The sequence below is a fragment of the Zootoca vivipara genome, chromosome 10, assembly GCF_965207765.1.
Source record: "Zootoca vivipara chromosome 10, rZooViv2.hap1.1, whole genome shotgun sequence".
In the NCBI taxonomy this organism is placed as follows: Eukaryota; Metazoa; Chordata; class Lepidosauria; order Squamata; family Lacertidae; genus Zootoca; species Zootoca vivipara.
Window position 1 is genome coordinate 17,851,363 of NC_142593.1, and position 21,533 is coordinate 17,872,895.

Consider the following 21,533-nt stretch of genomic DNA (forward strand, 5'->3'; position numbering starts at 1 on the left):
GGGATTCGAACCGCCTACCTTCTGATCAGCAAGCCCTAGGCTCTGTGGTTTAGACCACAGCGCCACCCGCGTCCCAGAGAATATATATTGGCTTAAGCCCTGTGAAATTCAGTCACTTTTAAAGCTGTTATCAACCTCAGTGACGGTCTCTAACCTTATATGCTTACTTGTTTTGTGTTTGCTCAAGCTGTTTGCTGTTTTCTCCTGTGATGAGAAAAATAGTGCAGTTTAGTACTTACTTCCTTTGTTTCATTGTAGCTCTTTTGATTATTGGTTTGCAGATATTTCAGATTTTAAGTGTGAAATAACTTTCCTTCACTTTATTTTTTCTATCAGCTAGAAATAGCTATGTATATATCATATCTCTCAATCAACACACATTATTTTTGCAAGCTGCACACAGCACATGATTCTTAGGCATTGCACAAATACTGTAAATACAAATATAGGTATGTGTGGTTCATTTCCTGAATACTGTTGTTTTCCTTCTTTGTACATTTTCAAGTTCATGTATATGTTTGCTTGGTAATAGGTTGGACCCAATTGTTTGGGGATAGGTATACCATTGTTTTGTCTTCCTTTTCCTGTGAGTCAGTGTTTTCAGGTTTATAATACAGGCAAATCTAGTTTTGCGTGTGTTCAAAGAATGACGTAAATCTCTTTGTTTTGTTTTTATAACCATATGAACTGAAGGAAAGTAGAGTACTACGGACTGTTCCTCTTCTGGCTGCTTGTCTACCTGAAGAAAAATGCAAAGTCTTGATTGGTCGTCGCTTCAGTGAAGACAGGTAAAGAGCACTGATAGTTTAACTTCCATTTTTTTTCTATGAGCAGTTACTTGTAATTGTAAATTAACTTTGTGTTTATTGGCTCAGTGTTTTATAGGGCACATACAATGAAGGTGAAACAAGCTAATGTTCCAATGTGCCTAAACAAAATAAAACAAATTTTAGACACTCCCAAGCAAATGGCAATTCTCATTGCTTCTTTTTACATCTCCGAATCCATTATTCATGCCCTGTTTATTTACTATATGAATTCCTTCAGATCTGCTTCTCGGCTTTTTTGCTATATATCTGCTATATATATATTATCTGTCCAGTAAGTTGACGGTGCCTCACATAAATGTGTGTTTCACTGCCATTTTCTTTGAGTAGGATCCACCTAAGTTGTTGCGTACATGAAGCAATGTCTGTTCACACAGTAAGACAGGCATGGCCAAACTTGGCCCTCCAATTGTTTTTGGACTACAACTCCCATCATCCCCAGCTAGCAGGACCAGTGGTCAGGGATGATGGGAACTGTAGTCTCAAAACATCTGGAGGGCCAGGTTTGGCCATGCCTGCAGTAAGACTTTCCCCTGTCTCCTGCCTGCTCTACACCACAGCACCCCCTAAATTTGTTCTGGCGGGTTGGGGGAACCCTCAGAAGAGGTTTAGGGGATGTGGGGGGGGGTGGGAGCAGTGGGAGGAAAGTCTTACTGCATGAGAAGTCCATGCATGGATACCACCCTATGTTCGCATCTAGTATAAGTCTCTGGCTTTGTGTCAGGTTTGCATCCATTCCAAACTTCTAAGTCACATATCCCCTAACTCTGTGCGGGGATATATCGACTTTTCGCCCAGGACCGGTATGAGGAGCAGACCACAATGTCGACTTCACTCAGCAGTATATTGCTGGTGAAACCGCCACCACTCCTGAGTCCCTCTGCTAGCAGCATCTACTGGAGGGAGTCCCTTCCTCCAGCAGGCACTGCTAGCAGAGGGACTCACGAGTGGCGGTGGTGGTTTCACCAGAGATATGTAAAGGTAAAGGACCCCTGGATGGTTAAGTCCAGTCAAAGGCGACTATGGGGTTGTGGCGCTCATCTCGCTTTCAGGCCGAGGGAGCCGGTATTTGTCCACAGCCAACTTTCCAGGTCATGTGGACAGCTTGACCAAACCGCTTCTGGGGCAACGGAACACTGTGACTGAAACCAGAGTGCACAAAAATGCCATTTACCTTTGCGCTTCAGCGATACCTATTTATCTATTTGCACTGTCATGCTTCCAAACTCCTAGGTTGGCAGGAGCTGGAGCAGAACAACGGGAGCTCACCCCGTCGCGGGGATTCGAACCGCCGAGCTTCTGATCAGCAAGCCCAAGAGGCCCAGTGGTTTAGACCACAGCAGCACCCACACTTTACCTTTACCAGAGATATATCACTGAGTGAAACCACCATCCCACTTTGCCAGCCTATGACACAGAGGGAGAAACAAGCTGTATTGGCAAGGCACTATTACAGCTTTTTCCTCCCTCTGCATCTTTTAAACTGCTCGACTGAGGAGTGTGCAGCTGCCCTTGCCTCGGTCGAGCAGTTAAAGGAGCCCCCAGCCCATGCTAGTTCCCACAAGCGAGCGGTAGGGTGGGGGCACCGTGAAACTGCTCAGCTGAGGGGAGCGCGGTTGCCTTTCCCAGAAGCGAGCAGTTAAAGGAGCCTTAACTCCCCTCCTTTCTGATTCATGGCTATCATAAAGACCTTGTGCATCCTTCCTGGATCCCTAGTTCTTGGTCCTCCAACCAGAGCCATCTTCAGAACAGAGTGCCCTTTGCACTAACTTCTCTTGTCATTTATTGGTCTTCTGTCTTTAGTAAAGTTCTAGCCCAGTTTATTCTGCTTCCACCTAGATAGTTGCACTAGGTAGTTGAGATTAATGTATTTTAATCTCTGTTGGAAGCCGCCCAGAGTGGCTAGGGAAGCCCAGCCGGATGGGCGGGGTATATATAATAAATATATTATTATTATTATTATTATTATTATTATTATTATTATTATTATTATTATTATCCCTAGTCTGTCACTATTTAGAGAATTGCCACCTGAGGAATTCTGACGCTGAGTCACAACCACTGAATGAAAAGGCACTGGAAATTTGTGTTCAAGGGTTGGAGGTATAATAAATGAGCGGGAAAGATAAGATGTTTTGAGAAGTACGGAGAAATGAAGTAAAGCACACCCCAGCCCAAAGGCACACTGAAGCAGCATAACATGCACCTCAAGATCAAATTTTAGATTTCATAGCGTGCCTACTATTGTACAGTGTAATCTTCTGGCAGAAATCTTTTCAAAGAAATGTTATTAACTTCATAGCACGGGGGGGGGGGGACACCAAGCATTTTATCTATTTACCGCCATGCTTAATTTAAAGTATTCCATAAATAAATAAAGCCATATCCTGTAATGTATAATACTTTATTTAATCATCATTGTGTATTTTTGGCAAAGTGCTTGTTCTATTATTCATCATGAAAGATCTGATGAAGTAGTGAAACTATTATTCTAGGATTTATTTAACTCTTTTAAGAAATATTTTGACAAGCATTTTTAAAATCACCAGTCCTATTTCAGTTGAACAGTAGAGTATCCTAATACAGTGGTACCTTGGTTCTCTAACGAAATCCATTCCGGAAGCCCGTTTGCGCTTCCGAAACATTCGGAATCCAAGGTGCAGCTTCCCATTGGTTGCAAGAGCTTCTTGCACTCAGCAGAAGCCGCATCACACATTCGGGTTCTGAAAAACGTTCAACAACGGAAGCATTTACTTCCAGGTTTTTTGTTTTCGAGAACTGAAACATACAACAATGGAGGCGTTCGGGAACTGAGGTTCCACTGTACTTTAAAGCAAACACTACCAACAGATTAGTAATAAAATAATCAATTTTTCCTGTCATTAAGTTATTTTATTGGAGCTTTCAGGGTGATTTTGCACTTGGTTAAGCAAACTTTTGTGCTAATTAAATTCTTTGAAAGCCATTTTTCGATATTATCATAGTTCTGCATTTTTATTTCTAAAAGAAAGCTAAAATAAGCCCATTTGTTTTTTTTCTGGTACCTTTTATATATATCTCCTCCCTTTGTTAGTTTAGCTTCTTTTTAAAGATCCCCCCAAGACTTCAATTTTAATTTTAATAAATTAAAATGCTATCAATGTTTCAGAAGTACTTAGAAGAACAAAATCTTCATATTTTGTGCAGACAAAAAGCAATACAAATCTAAAGCTTCAAACTTTGTCACAGATTAAACTGAAAAATCAATCTGAAAAGTTTTCTATAAACTTGCAGGACTGAACAGCTGAAATACAACAAAAATGTATTGGAAATGAACAAGTTTAGTGGGGGGGAGGCACATTGAAAAGTTGCTGAGATTTTGCAGAATGGGCAAAAGTTTACCTCTCCAAATTCAAGGTGGAAGCAGCATTTTTAGAACGCTCATGTCTATAGAGGAAATCGTTCCAACCTGAAGAAAAGGAAATAAATGTAGCTCTCAAGTGCAGTTTTGTGGTGATGGTGCCAACTAATGATGTGATTATGGGATGTGTATTTTACTGAGTACATCGGCCATAGACAATAAGCATGGTAACTTTCCTAGGAAAAAATATAACTTTGGAGATAGAGTGCAGAGAGTAATCCCTATCTATGTTACCAAAGTTTGTTTCCTTTTTGCCAAAAAGAGATGCCTAAAAATAGAAGAGAATGGCAAATATACAGTAATATGGGATTTTCTTTAGGAAATATAAGTCTGATAAAAGTAACCTGGAGTCTTGGTCTGTAGTCGTATTACAACAGACAGCATTTCAGATTCAACAAATTCTGCTCAGGAAAGCGAAATGTATCTAGGAATAGCATGAAATCCTTGTCCTTTCTTAGATGAAATTGCATTGTCGTCTCAGCTCTGTCTTAAAAGTGGAGCAACAAAGGTGACATTCTTCAGATAAATGCATTCTGTGTGGCATTCTAAGCTGCGAAGAAAAATGTGGTTCCATATACAGGAATAAAAATGTGGCTTCCAAAACAAAAAGGACTTAATTTTTAAATTTCTCTTTCAAGATGGTTTTTGAAAATTCCCATACCGCCCTACATGTATCTGTATGCATTCTTAAATGGAAATTCTTCTGCTGATATATCAGCAAAGGAGCCTGGTTTCTTATCAATTTGCCACAACACACCATCCACAAATGTATGAAGGACCATTTATACTCATATCAACCTGGCTCTGCACCAAGATCTTTGGAAACCATTCTGCATGGTTTCCATACTGTCTGAGATGGGCTAGGCAGCAGTTAGGGAGAGGCCCTCATCGGTTGTTGCATCCCAGTTATGAATTCTGCCTCCTGAGGCTCATCTGGTACCTATAGAGATGTGTTTTTAGCAGCCAGGGGAAACCTTAAAAACAAAAAAAGCAAAAAACTAGACTCTTTAACTCAGGCATAGGCAACCTCGGCCCTCCTGATGTTTTGGGACTACAATTCCCATCATCCCTGACCACTGGTCCTGTTAGCTGGGGATCATTGGAGTTGTAGTCCCAAAACATCTGGAGGGCCGAGTTTGCCTATGCCTGCTTTAACTTGAGCAATGTTATCCTACTGTTTTTGATGGTGTTTTTTTTTTAAAAAAATATCCTGCTCTACTGTTGGTTGTTGTTCTATTATGTATTTACTGTTTTATATCTTTTTGTATGTGAATCACCCTGAAAATATTGTTCTTGTTCTTGTTACTTGAATATGTATACCACCCTATACCCGGGCATCTCAGGGCAGTTCACAGAATAAAATCAAGCTATAAAACCACAAAATACCTAATAAAAATAAAAACAACAACCCAATAGCACCCCCTCCCTCCAACCCCCACCCCAACATTTTAAAAGGACATAAGATGTAAATCAGATTAAAGGCCTGCTTAAAAAGGAACATTTTTGCCTGGTGCCTAAATACATATGTATAATGAAGGCACCAGGCGAACTTCCCTGGGGGAGAGCATTCCGCAGACGGGGAGCCACTGCAGATAAGGCCTGTTCTCGTGTTGCCACCCTCCAGATCGCTTGAGGAGGAGGCACATGAAGAAGGACCTCAGAAGGTGATCTCAGGGTCCAGGTAGGTTCATATGGGAAGAGGCGGTCCTTGAGGTATTGTGGTCCTGAGCCATTTAAGGCTCTATAGGTCAAAACCAGCACTTTGAATTGGGCCCGGAAACTAATTGGTAGCCCATGCAGTTGGACCAGGATCGGTGTAATATGCTCAAACTGTCTTGCTCCGGTGAGCATCCTGGCCACTGAATTATATAAATCCATTCAATGAATGAATAAATGAATGAATGTGGATGTATGAAAATTCACAGGGGGTACCCACCTTGCAGTCCTTTCTTTCACCACGGAGGGAGCAATTCATTGCCAAAATGTGCTACCCCCCCCCCCCCATGGTGCTTTTGACACCCCCGGAGCCAGTTCCAAGGAGTGTGTCAGGAAGGGCGGGGGAGCCCCATTGTACAAGCAAAAGTCCTTGTTCATAGCTTCCTCTGATAGGAATCATTTCTTAAATCCTGCCCAGAGAATTTACTTTGTTGCTGGAAGAATTGGGGCAGTTGGACTCGGAGGATGCCCAGTTTCCCCCACTTTGGATAGTGAAGGTATAATATTTTAAAGTGCCTTAGGGGTTAATGTAGGGGAATTGAGTTTCAGGGATGAATGTCCAGCTCAACTCCTAGGGACCGAGGTCCCTTCGCCCTCCCAATAAAATATTTGAGGGGCCTGCCACCCCCAGGTTGATGCCATTCAAATGGTGTGCATGTGTTGTGTCTCATGGTTGATTATGTGGGTCGGGGCTTACTTGAGCCCCACCAATATTTTATTCAAGTTGGCACACCTGGTCCATCTACAGTCCAGCTCAAAGGAACCCCCCCCCATACAAAAAAAAGTGGAAGCACCATTTTGCCATTGAAATTATTTTGAGCAAGGATGGGGGCCTTTTTGTGCTGGTGGGCCTGACTCTTATCTGTCCCCACCCCTGCAGGCCAGCTCTGACAGGAGCAGGACAAGCCACCTGTCTGTGACTCGGCATATTGATGTCAAAGGACTGAGAGGTGACTTGTCCCATCCACCTGTCAGAGTCCTTTGCACATGCTTGCAAAGTGTCTGGCAGCCAGCTAGTTGTCCGGCGCATGTGGACCACAGCAGAAGGGGCATGGCCAGCCCTATGCTTGTCAAAACCAAGTGTATGGTTAGCAATGCTGCTTTCTGCAGGGAATCACTGTGCAATCACGTTCCCCACAGGTATTTTGCTCTTGCAGCTAATGCAGCAACATCTCTACCTGGCCCACACTTGATGTTACATATAATGTCAGGTGTGCAGCAGATAGGTGGTTTGGGGTACAATGGCCTCATGGGCCAAATGGCCCTGGGGCCAGAGGTTCCCCCAGAGGTTCTCTGGATTTTGTAGGGTGATGAATTGGACCTTTAAAACATTACAAAAGAGAGCACATGTGCTCACAGCTCTGTTGTCCCTACTACTCCTTCTGATTGCTTCCTGCGTCCTAGCAGACAAGGGCTTAGTGCTTGTGCACACGCCAGATATCAAAAGCTGAGATTTGTGGCCTTGTTAGTTTGATTAACTTTGTCTTACTATGTGAAAAGCATGTTCATTTTGGGGTTGAGAGGACCAAAGAATGGAGCATGTGCCTGTGTATATAGACCAGTTTTGTGAAGCAGCAGCTGACATATTGAGGTGGCAGTGCTTACCCCGACCTCCTGACAGCTATGTTGCTGCTGATTACTAGGAGGAACAGGCAGCGACGGAGGAAGCTGCTTAGGTGCCTGGGGCGGCACGCCCAGGGATGGAGGGAGCCACCCATAGGGGTGGAGTGGGGTGCACTGCAGGGCCTCCAGAGTCTGCCTGCCTCCTTCCACTCAGCCGTCCTACAGCTGTAGGGGGAGGCAGCAGGCAGACCATTTGGGCAGCGCAGAGCCTGTGTGCGCCCAAGCCACCGCGTCTCTCCCACTGCGGGCCCCGCGGTGAGTGCCGCCTGGCATTTTGTCATCCTCCCCCCTTAGTGGTGACACCTGGGGAGGACTGCACCCCCCCCCGAACCCCCTTCCTCCACCCCTGGGATCAGGGAGGCTGGCAAACGATCCTGCTGATCTCACTGACCTCTCTATTGCCTCACCCCTCTCCCTCCCAGTAAGAAACAGGAGGTTGCTTGTCAGGAGGTCAGGTGAGCGCTGCTGTTGAACTATGCCGTCCATTACTAGCTGGAACCATAAGTTGTCACAGAAATTAGCTAGAGTGGGGGGGGCATGCCTTTCTCCTCCCCTGTCCTGGCTGGAGGTGGTGTCATCAAGCCTTGTTGGCCCGTGGCAAGAAAAACAACAAAGAACCCTCTTTAGCACCATAAAGAGCAGCAGAAGTATTATGACATAAGCTTTGTGGGCTAGAGTGCATTTCATCGCATCCTTGCAAATGCGTACATAACTGTAGAGGAAAAAGTGTAAACTGTGAGACCAGAGGGAAACCTAATGTGAAAAATAAATAAATAAATTGTGCCAAGGTTAAAGGCATGTAAAATAGGCACTGTGGCCATTCATAAAGTTGTGTTGCTGAGAATGCAGACAGCCTGACATAGATATGAATTAACAATTCAGCATTAAATGTGCTTAATGCATTGTTTGGTGTTCCTAAATCTAAGAGCTGAATGCAGCCATTGGATCATTTTATAGCAACCACCACTCCCTAATATCCATACATGGTTTATGCTGCCCCTGAAGAAATGAAACTCTTCCACCATTTTATTTTTTCTTCTTTCTTATAAAATGGTTGGCTGCTTCCTCTCTTTTTTTAGGTGCCCCTCTCTTTGAAAAGGTCTACAGGAGGGTTCAAAGTTAAGCGCGAGAATTTGCAAAAAGGGAAATGAAACATAGATTTAATGGGGGGAAAGATGTTTGGGGAAATAGAAACTATACCAAGGTTCCACTTCCCCCTCTGATTGACTAAGACATTTAGGGAGGGAGTTGAAATAATTTATATATAGGGAAGAAAAAGAGAGAGGGGGGAAATGCTATAGGGGAGAGAGAAAGAGTTGGGGCACGGGAAGGTAGCACAATTGGAGCAATGTAAAAGGAAAAGCCTAAAGAGAAGATCGCAAATGGAACCTGTCACTGAATTCTGAAACAGACGGATATTGATAAACACAGTCTTGTCTGCGTTTAGGATCAGTTTGCCTTGTATTGTTATTATGCAATTGGTTGTTGTTTTTAAAATAGGTGTTTCTTTAAGAACATCTTTTTCCGGAATGCATTGCCCTATAAAAACCATAAGTTGAAAATGGTGTTTTTGAGTTTAAACAACCCGACCACATGGCCAGTTGCCTTCCAACTCTAGCCAATAGAGAGGGTTGACTAGGGCATTAAAAAATAATACTTCCAAAGATCAAAGAGCTGTTTAATGAAGGCAGCCAAGGAAAGAAGATACCTGCTTGCTAACAGTGGGGGAGTCAGCAAAAAAGGAGGGGTTGGCGGAGCTGGTTTGCTTGTTTCCTGTCCCTTTTCTGGGGAAGTCTGGTCCATCACACTGCTCTTTGCACACCACTGTTCTGCCTCCAAAGGCTAACCGCTTTCTGCAGTCTCATTTACCAAGTTAATGGGAGTGCAATACACAGCTTTCTTTCCCCATGCATATATGTAGTCCTTGAGAGAAAATGGTGTAGGGTGGAATTATTTGGGGAAGATTGTAAATAAGTAGTTTCATTCCGATGAACGAAGAATTGGAGTTTCTTAAACCAGTGGGGCTAAGTATGTTAAACGGATTTCATATGTGTGAATACTTAGAATCCAGGTTTATCATGAGGTGAAATGGGATAGGCAGGATCGAAAAAGATGAGCAAGTTCTATACTTGTACTCATCAGAAATAAATAAAGAAAGAAAGAAAGAAAGAAAGAAAGAAAACACTAAAGTCACTTTTTCAATATTTATGCAGGTACCCTGAGCTGGCATCTGTGTGCAGAAATAAAAATACCTTAATATTATATCCTGGAGCTGGAGCAGCAAATTTGGAAGAGGTCGACTTGAGCTCACCTGATCCCTATGTGATCATTATCATTGATGGAACATGGAGCCAGGCCAAAGATATATTCTTTAAGAACACCCTTTTTCGAATACCTAAACAGGTAAGGTTTAACACTCAGACTTAAAAATGAAGTGTGCTTCTGCTTGAGTCAGTTTCCTTTGCAGACTTCTGCAACACAGCATTTGCGTATACCTTTTTTAAAATTAATTTAATATGGAAAATGCTACTCCAAGTGTCCCCCCCCCCATGTACATTATGCATGGAACAGTTAAAAGTTGTTACTGTGGTTGTTGTTGCTGAAAACAATATTTTAAAAAATAATCATTGGGGTAAAATTCTTGGAAGAGATGCTTGACTAACTCATGACTGGAGTTTTTGCTGACCAACGGCTTTACATATTCACATGTTAATGTAATAGGAGGGTCCTCGACTCCTTTTAGTAGCTGAAATACTAGTCCTGTTTTTACTCAGCTATGCATTTGATCAATACAATGACCTAAGAGAATTTTTTACAATGATGACTTCTGTAGCAACACCTGGTATAATCTCTCTTTATCAAAAGTTATCTTCAGCAAAGGTAACCTTTGATTACATTGACAATAGCCCTTGTGTGCTTGATAGAAATTCCACATTTAGTATGCTGCAAGCCTTTCTGACAGGTTTTAGATCAGGCTCAGAACTGCCTGGTCAGCAACTCACAGAAGTATAGAAAACTGCCTTAGACAAGTCACATCATGGATCTATCTAGCTTGATAGTGTCTTTATATTGACTGACAGCAATTCCACGGAGTCTTCCCAGCCTTATCTGAAGATGTCAGGATCTGAACCTGGAACCTTCTTCATGAAAAGCATTTACTGCAGTTCTTCCCCAAACCACAAGCCTTTTAATATTAAACGCAATATGAATTTATTTAGTTATTTTGTTTAGAGAAAAATATTGCATCCTGCTTTTCTCCTGAGTTTGAAAAGTACCCTGCTTGCCGACTCCAAGAAGGGGTTGCAAATGAAGTATAAAACCAAAAAGGTCAAAACTAAAATACTATTATCATTAAAGCAGTTGCAAAAAAAAGCTAAAAGCAGCACACACAAAAACCCACAGGGGCCAAAGAACACAGAAACTGGATGTAATGATAAATTAATTAAATTGATCAACAGCAGAATCCAAGGCTTTTTCTCCTTCTTTAAAAAGAGTATCCAAAAGCCGGTGGAACACAAATAGAGGAGAAAGGAACAGTGGAGCAGGGAATTCCTCACAAGGGCACAGCCTCAAAAAAAAAAAAGGCAAAGTGACATATATCCAGATTCGTACTTCAACTAAGATTCAAGAATAGAGGCTAGAATGGAGGTCTGTGAATAGAGTGCCTTATACTGTATCCCAATGTATGGCCTGGCTAGCTCAATTGGTTAGAGGGTGGTGGAAATAATGCCAAGGTTGCAGATTTGATCCCCAAATGGGACAACTGCATATTCCTGCCTTGCCGGGGTTGGACTAGATGACCCTCAGGTCCCCTTCCAACTCTACAATTCTATAATTTGAAGGTGGTGGAATACTGATCGTCTGTGTAGTGTTCCAAGTGAGTAAGAATGCTGGTATATATATATATATATTTAAAAAGATTCTCTACCACAAGTCAGGTTTGTTACCTTCTCATCAGTTTAATGTTTGTTTTGCTTTTCTTTTATTAGTTTTATTAATTTCAGAGTGGTTTTCATGGCCGAAATAAAGCCTGAAAGAAGAGCAACTTCAGTTAATGCATCCTGAAGCACTATATAGAGACATTTAAAAATAAAAATGAATTAATGCATCGTTGCAGCTCGCAAGCTCCGTTAGTTATGCTGGTCCCTATCTGCTGTAAAATTCTCATGCAATTTATTATTGCGTTCCTTCCGCATATCATTTTTTATTCTTCTGTTACAATGTCTTTTTTTAAAAAAAATTGCTGAAGGTTTGCCCATATGTGGAACGGGAACCATCATTTGGTCATCTTAAGCATGGTGAATGGGTGGCTGAGAATTTTGTCAAGTAAACCTAATTGATTATAGGTTCTTCCTTGCCGCCCCTGGTGGACTAGGATCTAGCCCTTGAGGGGCGCAGGCACTGAAACAGTTTGGAACCAGGTTTTTTAGTTTGAAGGGAGAGAACATCCAACAAGAAATAGCAGAGTTTTGAGATGTGTTGGCGTGTTTAGTGCATTCTATGAAATTCAGTGGGGGTTACAGGGTTTGTGGATGCAGACTTAGAAGATCTGCTCCGTGTGTAGGAGTGCATGTTTGCTTCCAACACAGGCTGCTTATATATTTGTAAAATAAAACAAATATCACAAAGAGACCGTAAGTCTCTGGGGTTGCGGTGCTCATCTCGCTCTATTGGCCAAGGGAGCCGGTGTACAGCTTCCAGGTCATGTGGCCAGCATGACTAAGCCACTTCTGGTGAACCAGAGCAGCGCACAGAGACGCCGGTTACCTTCCCACTGTAGCAGTACCTATTTATCTACTTGCACTTTGACGTGCTTTCGAACTGCTAGGTTGGCAGGAGGAGGGAACGAGCAATGGGAGCTCACCCTGTCGCAGGGATTCGAACTGCCGACCTTCTGATTGGCAAGCCCTAGGCTCTGTGGTTTAACCCACAATGCCACCTGCGCCCCCAAAACTCAAACTAAGAGCTTTCTAATAACTTTCTATCTCATTCTGCATTCATTAGCTGAAACCTCTTTGGAACTGTGCTAAACAGCTGAAAATGAGACATAATAACTGTCTGCAAAGTTCACAATAATGTTCTTTTTCATGAAATTTACATCTGAGGGCTGTAATATCCGGCTGCTGCTATCAGTAAAAGTTATTGTTGCATGAACTGCAGCTTCCTTTTATGGCTCCAAAGATCAGCCAAACACAGGTTTAAAAAGCATCTCCCATATTTTACTGCCGTTAATACAAAGGTTATATTATGACACTATTTTCTTATAATCAAGCTGTCTAACCCTTTGAGAGTAACCTGTATAACACAGAAGTAAAGCGCAATCCATGCTTTGCTTCTGCACAAAGTGTACAGTATTTCTTTTTTCTCTGGAGAATTACTAAGATCTTCTTTCAAAATAAGTTCTCTTTTTCTGCCAGCATTTATTTGCTTCTGAAGTTGTTGAAGCATGGTTTTTATGACTAGAAATAATTTCAATTTTAATATAACAGTGCCACATGAAAACTTGCACTTTTGCCAAAAAGTACATCTGAGCAAATGTGTGTGTGTTGAGGCCAGAACTTTATGTTACATTAATCACAAGTCCATCTCTAAAATGACAATGGTGTGTTTAATTCCTTTCTTCTCTTTCATAATGCCTCAGATTGCAATCCTATATTCACTTAACCTAGGAGTAAGTCTCATTAAATATAATGGTACTTGCCTCTGAAATGTGTAGGATAGTACAGTGGTGCCTCATGTTGTGTACGGGATTCGTTCCGGAGCCCCATACGTAACACGAGTAGTACGCAACATGAAACGCCGCGTCTGCGCATGTGTGCGGCGCGATTCAGCGCTTCTGCACATGCACATGACATCATTTGTCGCGTCTGTGCATGCGCGAACCGCCGAACCCGGAAGTAACACCTTCCGGGTTCGGCATGTACGTATCCCGTGTCGTATGCAACCCGCAGCATTTGTAACAAGAGGTATGACTGTACTCTAAAACAAACCACATAGTACATTTTTCTCCCATTCCTAGCAGCAGATAATTCATAAAACACTTTCACGGTAATACTTTGAAGATGATAGAAAAATAGATAGATAGCTAGATAGATAGATAGATAGATAGATAATTTTTAATGAAAAAGATGTCAAACCTCCCAAATCTAGAAACTTCAATTGTTTGTTAATGCAGCAGACGTTTCAACTGTTTGATATTTTTTGATATTGTTTTTATATATGCTGTAAGCCGCCCAGAGTGGCTGGGGAAGCCCAGCCAGATGGGTGGGGTATAATAATAATAATAACAATAATAATAATAATACTTTCCTTTGCATTTCTGCACACACTCACACACTTTGAATTGGAATCAGTGACAATGACAATCTCAAAGCTGTGGTTTGTTTTTGTGTATTCAAAATGGTTGACATACATATCTGTAGCAGAGATAATTATCTATATTGTGATGGGGCCGACATGTCTTGCTACCAAAGGCACTTAGTGAATTTGAACCGTATCCAAGTCACAATCCGAGTATGACCTGAAATCAATGGACTTCTGTATGACTTAGCTGAATGGCACCTAAACTTCCTGGTCTCTACATAACTGTGCTTCACTAATTATTGGTCTTTCTGATGTTTCTGGGGGCGTGAGTAGCAGTGAAGGGATGTCTGTCCTTAGAGAATCCTAGATACTGCTCATTTATTAATATTTTTAAGTGGCATAATTGGGATTGAAATGATAAAGGCCAGTCTTCTGCCTGGTGTTTTAGTTTTCTATAGAGAGAGAGCTTTTGATATGTGGGGATATTTCTACATTCAGTCTCCACCTTCAGCTACAAGCAGTATATAATACAATCACAGATGCATAGTGTGAATCTGCTGATTGTGTGGCTCAGTTTTTAGTGTGCTGTTCAGCCATGTGGACCTGATCCATTATCAGGATTTGATCCATTATCAGGGAGCAGATGGAGGAGAGAGGCAATTGTGGAGAGTTAAAATTTTCATTAAATCGTTGGAAGCTGTTTATGTGCATAGTTCTCATTCTTGTTCCAGATTTATTGCTGTTTATCTTGCAGATGTTGATCCATAGAAGAGCTTATAATTATGATTTAAGCCTTTTCGGGAAGTCAAAGGGAATATATATCCAATAAATAAAATGCAAGATTCCATTCATTTTCTTGTCCTAAAGTGTAAGTGTTGTATATTCCAAAAAGCATAAAGAATGTTCTAGGACTATAACAAACAGTTTCCCTTCCCTTTTACATGTAAATTATGTATATGCATTTTGTATTTCAGCATAAGAGTATTTCTAGCATACTATTTTTGCAAACAGCATTTCTTGAAGATAATCACATAAAATTACAGGTTTCTAAATGTATCCTCTGTATGAGAGATTCTGTTTTGTTTTCAGGATGAGTACATTTTATTGAACATGGCCTGCCTGCCTTTCCTATCTTACATTTTTGCAGATGTTAGTTCTGCTAGATTCAGTGGGATTTGCCATCTAAAAAGTGCCTCCAGCTTTTGTGTATTCCCCCCTCCTGTTCTCAGATTCTAAATAGTGCCATTTGAATACAGACATATAAAAGAATAAGATTCCTCATAATTTTCAAAATACACTTTGAATGGGATGTTTTTAGTGTATTTCTCTTTCCACTTGGTTTTAATGTATCTTTCTGGGAGTTGTGGTTATTTTGGCCTTTTTTGTTGTTGTAAGTTGCTTTGGGTTGCCCTGGGCAAGATAAAGTGGCTGACAAATTTAATAATAATAATAATAATAATAATAATAATAATAATAATAATAAAGATCAATTCAGGTGCATAGAGTATTGCATACATGAATAGACCAATCTTCAGAAAACAAAGTTGACAGAGCTTGAAGAAACAAGATAATGTCTAGAAAATGCTGGACAATTTTGACTACCCAGTTCTATACTCTTGTAACTATGTCCGAATAATGTTATTATTCTCTGTGACTGACTTTTATATCTGTCTGAAAAAATTGCATTTTTTCTGTTAGCAAAGGTAGTCTCGCTCAGAGGATGGAAGGAAATAGATTGTCATAGTAAGTTGATAGAATATGTTTGCAAAACATAGCTCAAATTTGTCCCCTTTTTACTGAGGATTGTTGTATAAAGCCATCGTTTGTAACGCTTCGTATACTTTACAGGAGCACATCTATGTGCTTTGCAGAAGCATACTACCCTGTGATGTTTTGGTGCAGACACAACTGAGAGAGGCTACAAAGGGGCTTCGCATGCACCACGGGCCTTCTTGCAGCAGCTGTCACATTTGGCGAGGAGGATGCTAAGGAAGCGTTGCATTAAGCTAGCCCAGCAGATACAAATTAGTTCAGCGAAGGGAACACGTTTGTGTGCACAGCAGGTGTGGCTGCACAGTTAGGCCACTGGTATTTTGCACGAAGCAATCACTCTGCACTGCGAGAGAGGCTGCTTTTCACGAAGGGCAATATCCATAGCAGAGTGGGGAACAGATGGCTAAAAAGCACTTGACCTTATCATACTTCGTTATAAGAATAAACAAAGTTGCAGAAGCTTTTTCCTCTGTGGCAGCAAACCAAACAGTAAACAGAAAACACACACTTTTAATCTTTAAGCTGTTTGAAGCCTACTTTGGGGAGCACAGCAAGAAAGGTGCATCTAAAACAAGCAAATGTTGTGTCCCCTAAAAGACTTGCAGTGAATAGGCCAGGCATATCCCAAAAGGAGCAAAGCTGCACAAATGTATAGCATTGCACTGTAAAGTTACTGTTAGGCAACTTCAAGAATGGTTTCTTTTCAGCAATTCAAAAAAATAAAAACCATGCCAGGCTTCTTTTACTTTACCGGGGTTATGTTTGTGAGTAATTGTTCAATCACAGAAGAAAGGATGGCCCACAGCTTAACCCAGGGGCCAGCAAACTTTTTCAGCAGCAAACTGTCCCTCAGACCTTGTGGGGGGCTGGACTATATTTTGGAAAAAACCCCACGAATGAATTCCTATGCCCCACAAATAACCCAGAGATGCATTTAAAATAAAAGCACACATTCTACTCATGTAAAAACACATTGATTCCCGGACCATCCACGGGCCAGATTGAGAAGGCGATTGGGCTGGATCCAGCCCCCGGGCCTTAGTTTGCCTACCCATGGCCTAACCCTTTGACGTATTCACATTCCTCCCTATTTAAATAGCGAGTCCATATAGAAGATGTTTAGTGACCTTTTCAGAAAGTTCAGAAAGGTGATTCCCATCACCCCCCACCCCCACCCTCTGAATATACATAAGGGTCTGGTGGATTCTGTTTCAGTGTATCTGACGAAGTGTGCATGCACACGAAAGCTCATACCAAAATAAAAACTTAGTTGGTCTTTAAGGTGCTACTGAAGGATTTTTTTTATTTTAATAGGGAATGTATGTTTAAAGGTGGATTAGAGAAGATGTGCTTGGAGCTATCGCCATTGTGCTAACTGCTACGAGAAAAAAGGTCTTTCTCCCAAACCTTTCTCTCAAACATTGAGTGCAAAGCCCTTTTGTTCATATTCATATGGTTACTGCAAACTTATATGTATGGAGAATATCTCTATATAAATTCAGAACTCAGATATGTTTCCCTGAATATGGCCTTTCTCAATCTTTCCTCTTCATTATGAACAAAACCATAAATACTTGTAAAATCTGCAGCACCTTCGCTCGCAAGTGCCATCATTTATCAGCTTTATTTATTTTCTGCCAGTTTTCACTATTGGAAGAGGTTTAATCATCTCATCCTGTCACTGATGAATTTTTTCTTCACAGAACTGGACTGCAGGCTTCTGATAAGAACTAAAAGATGTTGTCATCCTGCTGGTCATTAGTTGGAAAAATTATTTTATACTTGAGGTTGTTGGTGGTTGATAAAAACATCTTTCTAAAATAACCTAGTTCAATAAGCCTGAGCATTGCTCTTTAAAAAACTGAGCTTCATGAGAAGCTACATGTATGGCTGATTCTCATGCAAGGTTTCTTCATGGAAGGCACAGAATATTACCTTAAAAGCAGACACCTTGTTGCTTAGGCTTTTTTTACCTTAGGGCCTTAGGCAGATGCCATAGGCAGTGCTGAGACTGATCAGGGAAATGTAAGAAACCTTAGCCTTGGGAGCAGAGCATAAACTCAGGCAATAATAATAATAATAATAATAATAATAATAATAATAATAATAGTACCTTAGAGACCAACTAAGTTTGTCATTGGTATGAGCTTTCGTGTGCATGCACACTTCTCCAGATAACACACGAAAGCTCATACCAATGGCAAACTTGTTGGTCTCTAAGGTGCTGCTGGAAGGAATTTTTTTTATTTTGTTTCGACTACGTCAGACCAACACGGCTACCTACCTGTAAATAATAATAATAATAATAATAATAATAATAATAATAATAATAATACCCCACCCATCTGACTGGGTTGCCCCAGAAAACATAATAAAACATTAAACATTAAAAACTTCCTTATACAGGGATGCTTCCAGATGTCTTCTAAAGGTTGTATAGTTACTCATCTCCTTGACATCTGATGGGAGGGTGGGCACTGCTATTGAGAAGGCCCTCTGCCTGGTTCCCTGTAGCCTCACTTCTCACAGTGAGGGAACTGCCAGAAGGTCCTTGGAGCTATGTAGATCTCAGTCTCTGGGCTCAACGACAGGGGTGGAGATGTTCCTTCATATATACAGAGCCAAAGCTGTTTAGGGCTTTAAAGATCAGCACCAACACTTTGAATTGTTCTCAGAAATGTACTGGGGGCCAATGTAGGTCTTTCAGGATCGGTGTTATATGGTCCTGGCGGCCGCTCCCAGTCACCGGTCTGGCAACCGCACTCTGGATTAGTTGTAGTTTCCAAGACACCTTCATGTAGAGCACATTACAGTAGTTCAAGTGGGAGATAACCAGGGCATGAGTTGCCCCAGTTTTTTTTGAGGGGCAGTGGCTAGCAGTTCCTTTCTAACTCTTACATGGGTGATACTAGCTGGCTACCACTTAGCTACTTGTAGCATGGAATGGTAGCTTCAGTTTCGCAGACTCCATGTGTCTACTTCAATGCAGGCAAATCTGGGATTTGGGTTGACCCTTCTACATCTGGTAGTCTTCTGGCTTCAAGATACTAGATAGGAAACCATACTATTGATTGATTGATTGATTGAATTTATATCCCACCATCCTGAAGGAACCCAGGGTGGCAAACACAATTTAAAAAATAAAAACATTCTAAAGCAGTTAGAACATTCTGATTACAATTACAGTTTAAAAAAATCTAGAAGCAGTCATAGTTAAAAACATACTAAAAGTAGTTACAGTTCAAAACATCATTTCATCTCCTGATCTCAGGGTTGCCAGGAACAGTATTCTTCAGCCACCAAGTGTCTGGGTGATGTTTTTAAATTGTTGCTGAAAGTTAATAATGATTGAGACAGATGCACCTCACTAGAGAGGGCATTCCACAAACGAGGAACCTATATCAATATTGCCTGAATAATGCATCTGTTGAGGGCATGACTGAGCAGTTACAGTTTCCCAGCATTTTGGAGCTTGAAGGAACATAGAAACCCCTTAACATGAAATATTAAACCAAAAAACGTTTCCGTTAACTGAATGCAAAATTGTATTAGTGGTTGTGTGTAATGTGTGTGCTGTAAATTAGGCCAGGGGTTCCCAACAAAATTTTCTCGAGGACCCCTCATTGAGCCGCTATTGTGACAAGGACCCCCATTAATTCCTAATCCTAAAATAAAAAAGTGAGAGCCAAATTAAGAGTCTTTTTAATACGTTTTTTACAGTTACAACAGAGTACTCCATCAGTATACAGTTAGTTTTAATTTTCAGTTCTTAATGAGATGAGTTAAATCTGTCCTTTGAGTCCATTATTTCTGAAATATTAGGTTCCAAACTTGAAACTTTCACTCTGAAATCCGACTGCATGTCGAGCCGATTCCTATACTTGTTTTTCATGAAACACATGGAAGAAAATGCTTGCTCACACCGATATGTGGTTGCAAATGGAAGGATCTTTTTCATTGCCTTATCTCCAAGTTCCTTGTAGTCTTTGCGTGCTGATGCCCAGAAGTCTGTAATTTTATCACTGATGAAAGTGAGGCCTTGGATTTTGTGTATTTCTCCACAGCTGAAGGGATTCCGAATCCACCTGTCGTCAGGGTCAGGTTCAGGGAAATACTCTCTAAAAGTGGTGGCTAGGCTGTGTAGATGCTCGGCTACATTGATCTTGATCTGCTCAGGCAAATTCTCCTCTGATGACTCCAAGAATTGTTTTAAAGTAGAAAAGTTAGTTAGTGACTTGTTTTCTATCCTTGACGCCCAGATCTGACACTTTTTGACCATAGCACTAATCTTATCCTCAACTTTGAACATGTCTACATTTTTTCCTTGTAAACTCAAGTTTAACACATTCAAGTGTTCAAACACATCAGCTAAGTACGCAACTGAGCAAAGCCAAGAGAAGTTAGTGAGAAAATCCGCGTACTTTGTGTCCAGAAGGAAGAGACGAACCTCGTCTCTAAGTTCAAAAAATCTTGACAAGATCCTACCTCGAGAAAGCCATCTTACTTCCGTATGAATAAGAAGTTGCTCATGCTCACTGCCGATCTCTTTACACAACAAAGAAAATAATCTGGATTGCAGAGGTCGTGTTTTAATGTAGTTGATGATTTGAACTACTTCTTTCAGAATCTTTTGCAAAGGTTCAGGCAATCTTTTGGCTACTAAGGCTTCACGATGTATACAACAGTGAGTCCATTTCACCTCAGGAGCTACTGCTTTGACACGAGTTTGAAGTCCTGCTTTATTGCCAGCCATTGCCTTTGCTCCATCCGTAGACAAGCCTACACATTTTTTCCAAGTGACATCGTGTTCATTGAGATAATTATTTAATGCAGTAAAAATATCGTCTGCTTTTGTATGCAGTAGTTCGCATGAAAAAAGAAAATCTTCAAACACTTGGTCCTCCCATAAGAATCGTGCGAAAACCAACATTATAGCTTTGTTTGATATGTCTGTGCTTTCATCCAATTGTAGAGCGTACATGTCACTCATGCGAAGTCTAGCCAGCAATGTTTCTTCGATGTTAACTCCCATATCAGTAATTCGTCTTTGAACGGTATTATTTGAGAGCGGGACAGTTCCTATTATCTTAGCAGCTGCATCACCTAACATTCTCTTGCAAAGTATTATTGCTGATGGCAGTATAAGTTCCTCAGCAATTGTGTGGTTTTTCCCACATTTAGCAACAAGCTGAGCCACCTCGTAAGACGCAAGGGTTGCATTTTCATTTACATTTGCACCACAGTGTTTGGCAATTGTTTTACGAGATGTTTTCAACTCTCCTAATTTATTTTTGAAAAAATCTAATGACTTACTTTTGAACTCTGGGTGCTTTGTTTCAAGATGGCGCCGGAGTTTTGCTGGTTTCATACATTCATTCGAAAGGCTTTCATAGCAAATTACACATTGAGGTTTAAGCTGTTCCTCAGGTCCAGTGGCCGTAAAACCGAATTTCAAGTAATCAGAGTGATATTTTCTATTTTTTCCAGTAAGCTTAACACTGGTCTTGGAAGGGTTAGACTTGCTTGCTTGAACATCAAATGCATTATCTTCCTCTTCATCTGTAGGCCTTTGTCGTTTTAACGAACCACTTTTTAACCAACGGTCCATTTTTAACTACGCGAACTGGGTCCCGGCCCGTTGAGAATTCCAAAAGCAATGTCCTTTCCAGTGAGCCTCGTTGGTGTGGTGAGAGGTGGGCTTGGGCCTGGACCACTGGGCTCCCACGCAAAAGCGGCTGCGGTTTGGTAAATCGAACCAAAAGTAATTGAATGTAAATTAGATCACAGGTATAAATTCATAAATGCTCACCTTTCCTTCTCTTTAATGACATCCTTATCTAATTATTATTTATTTATCCTCTAAGGAAATTTTATTTAATCGTTTATCTTAT

At 41.1% G+C, this 21,533-nt stretch overlaps 1 protein-coding gene across 1 annotated transcript in view; it reads left to right on the forward strand.

Moving 5' to 3' along the window:
- The window catches only part of DTWD2 (DTW motif tRNA-uridine aminocarboxypropyltransferase 2), an 86,231-nt gene that overhangs the window by 37,911 nt on the left and 26,787 nt on the right, over positions 1-21,533 (forward strand). The window contains exons 3-4 of the mRNA XM_035099884.3: positions 694-788; positions 9,780-9,969. Coding sequence (XP_034955775.3) covers positions 694-788; positions 9,780-9,969 — 285 coding nt within the window. The remainder of the gene's footprint in view (positions 1-693; positions 789-9,779; positions 9,970-21,533) is intronic.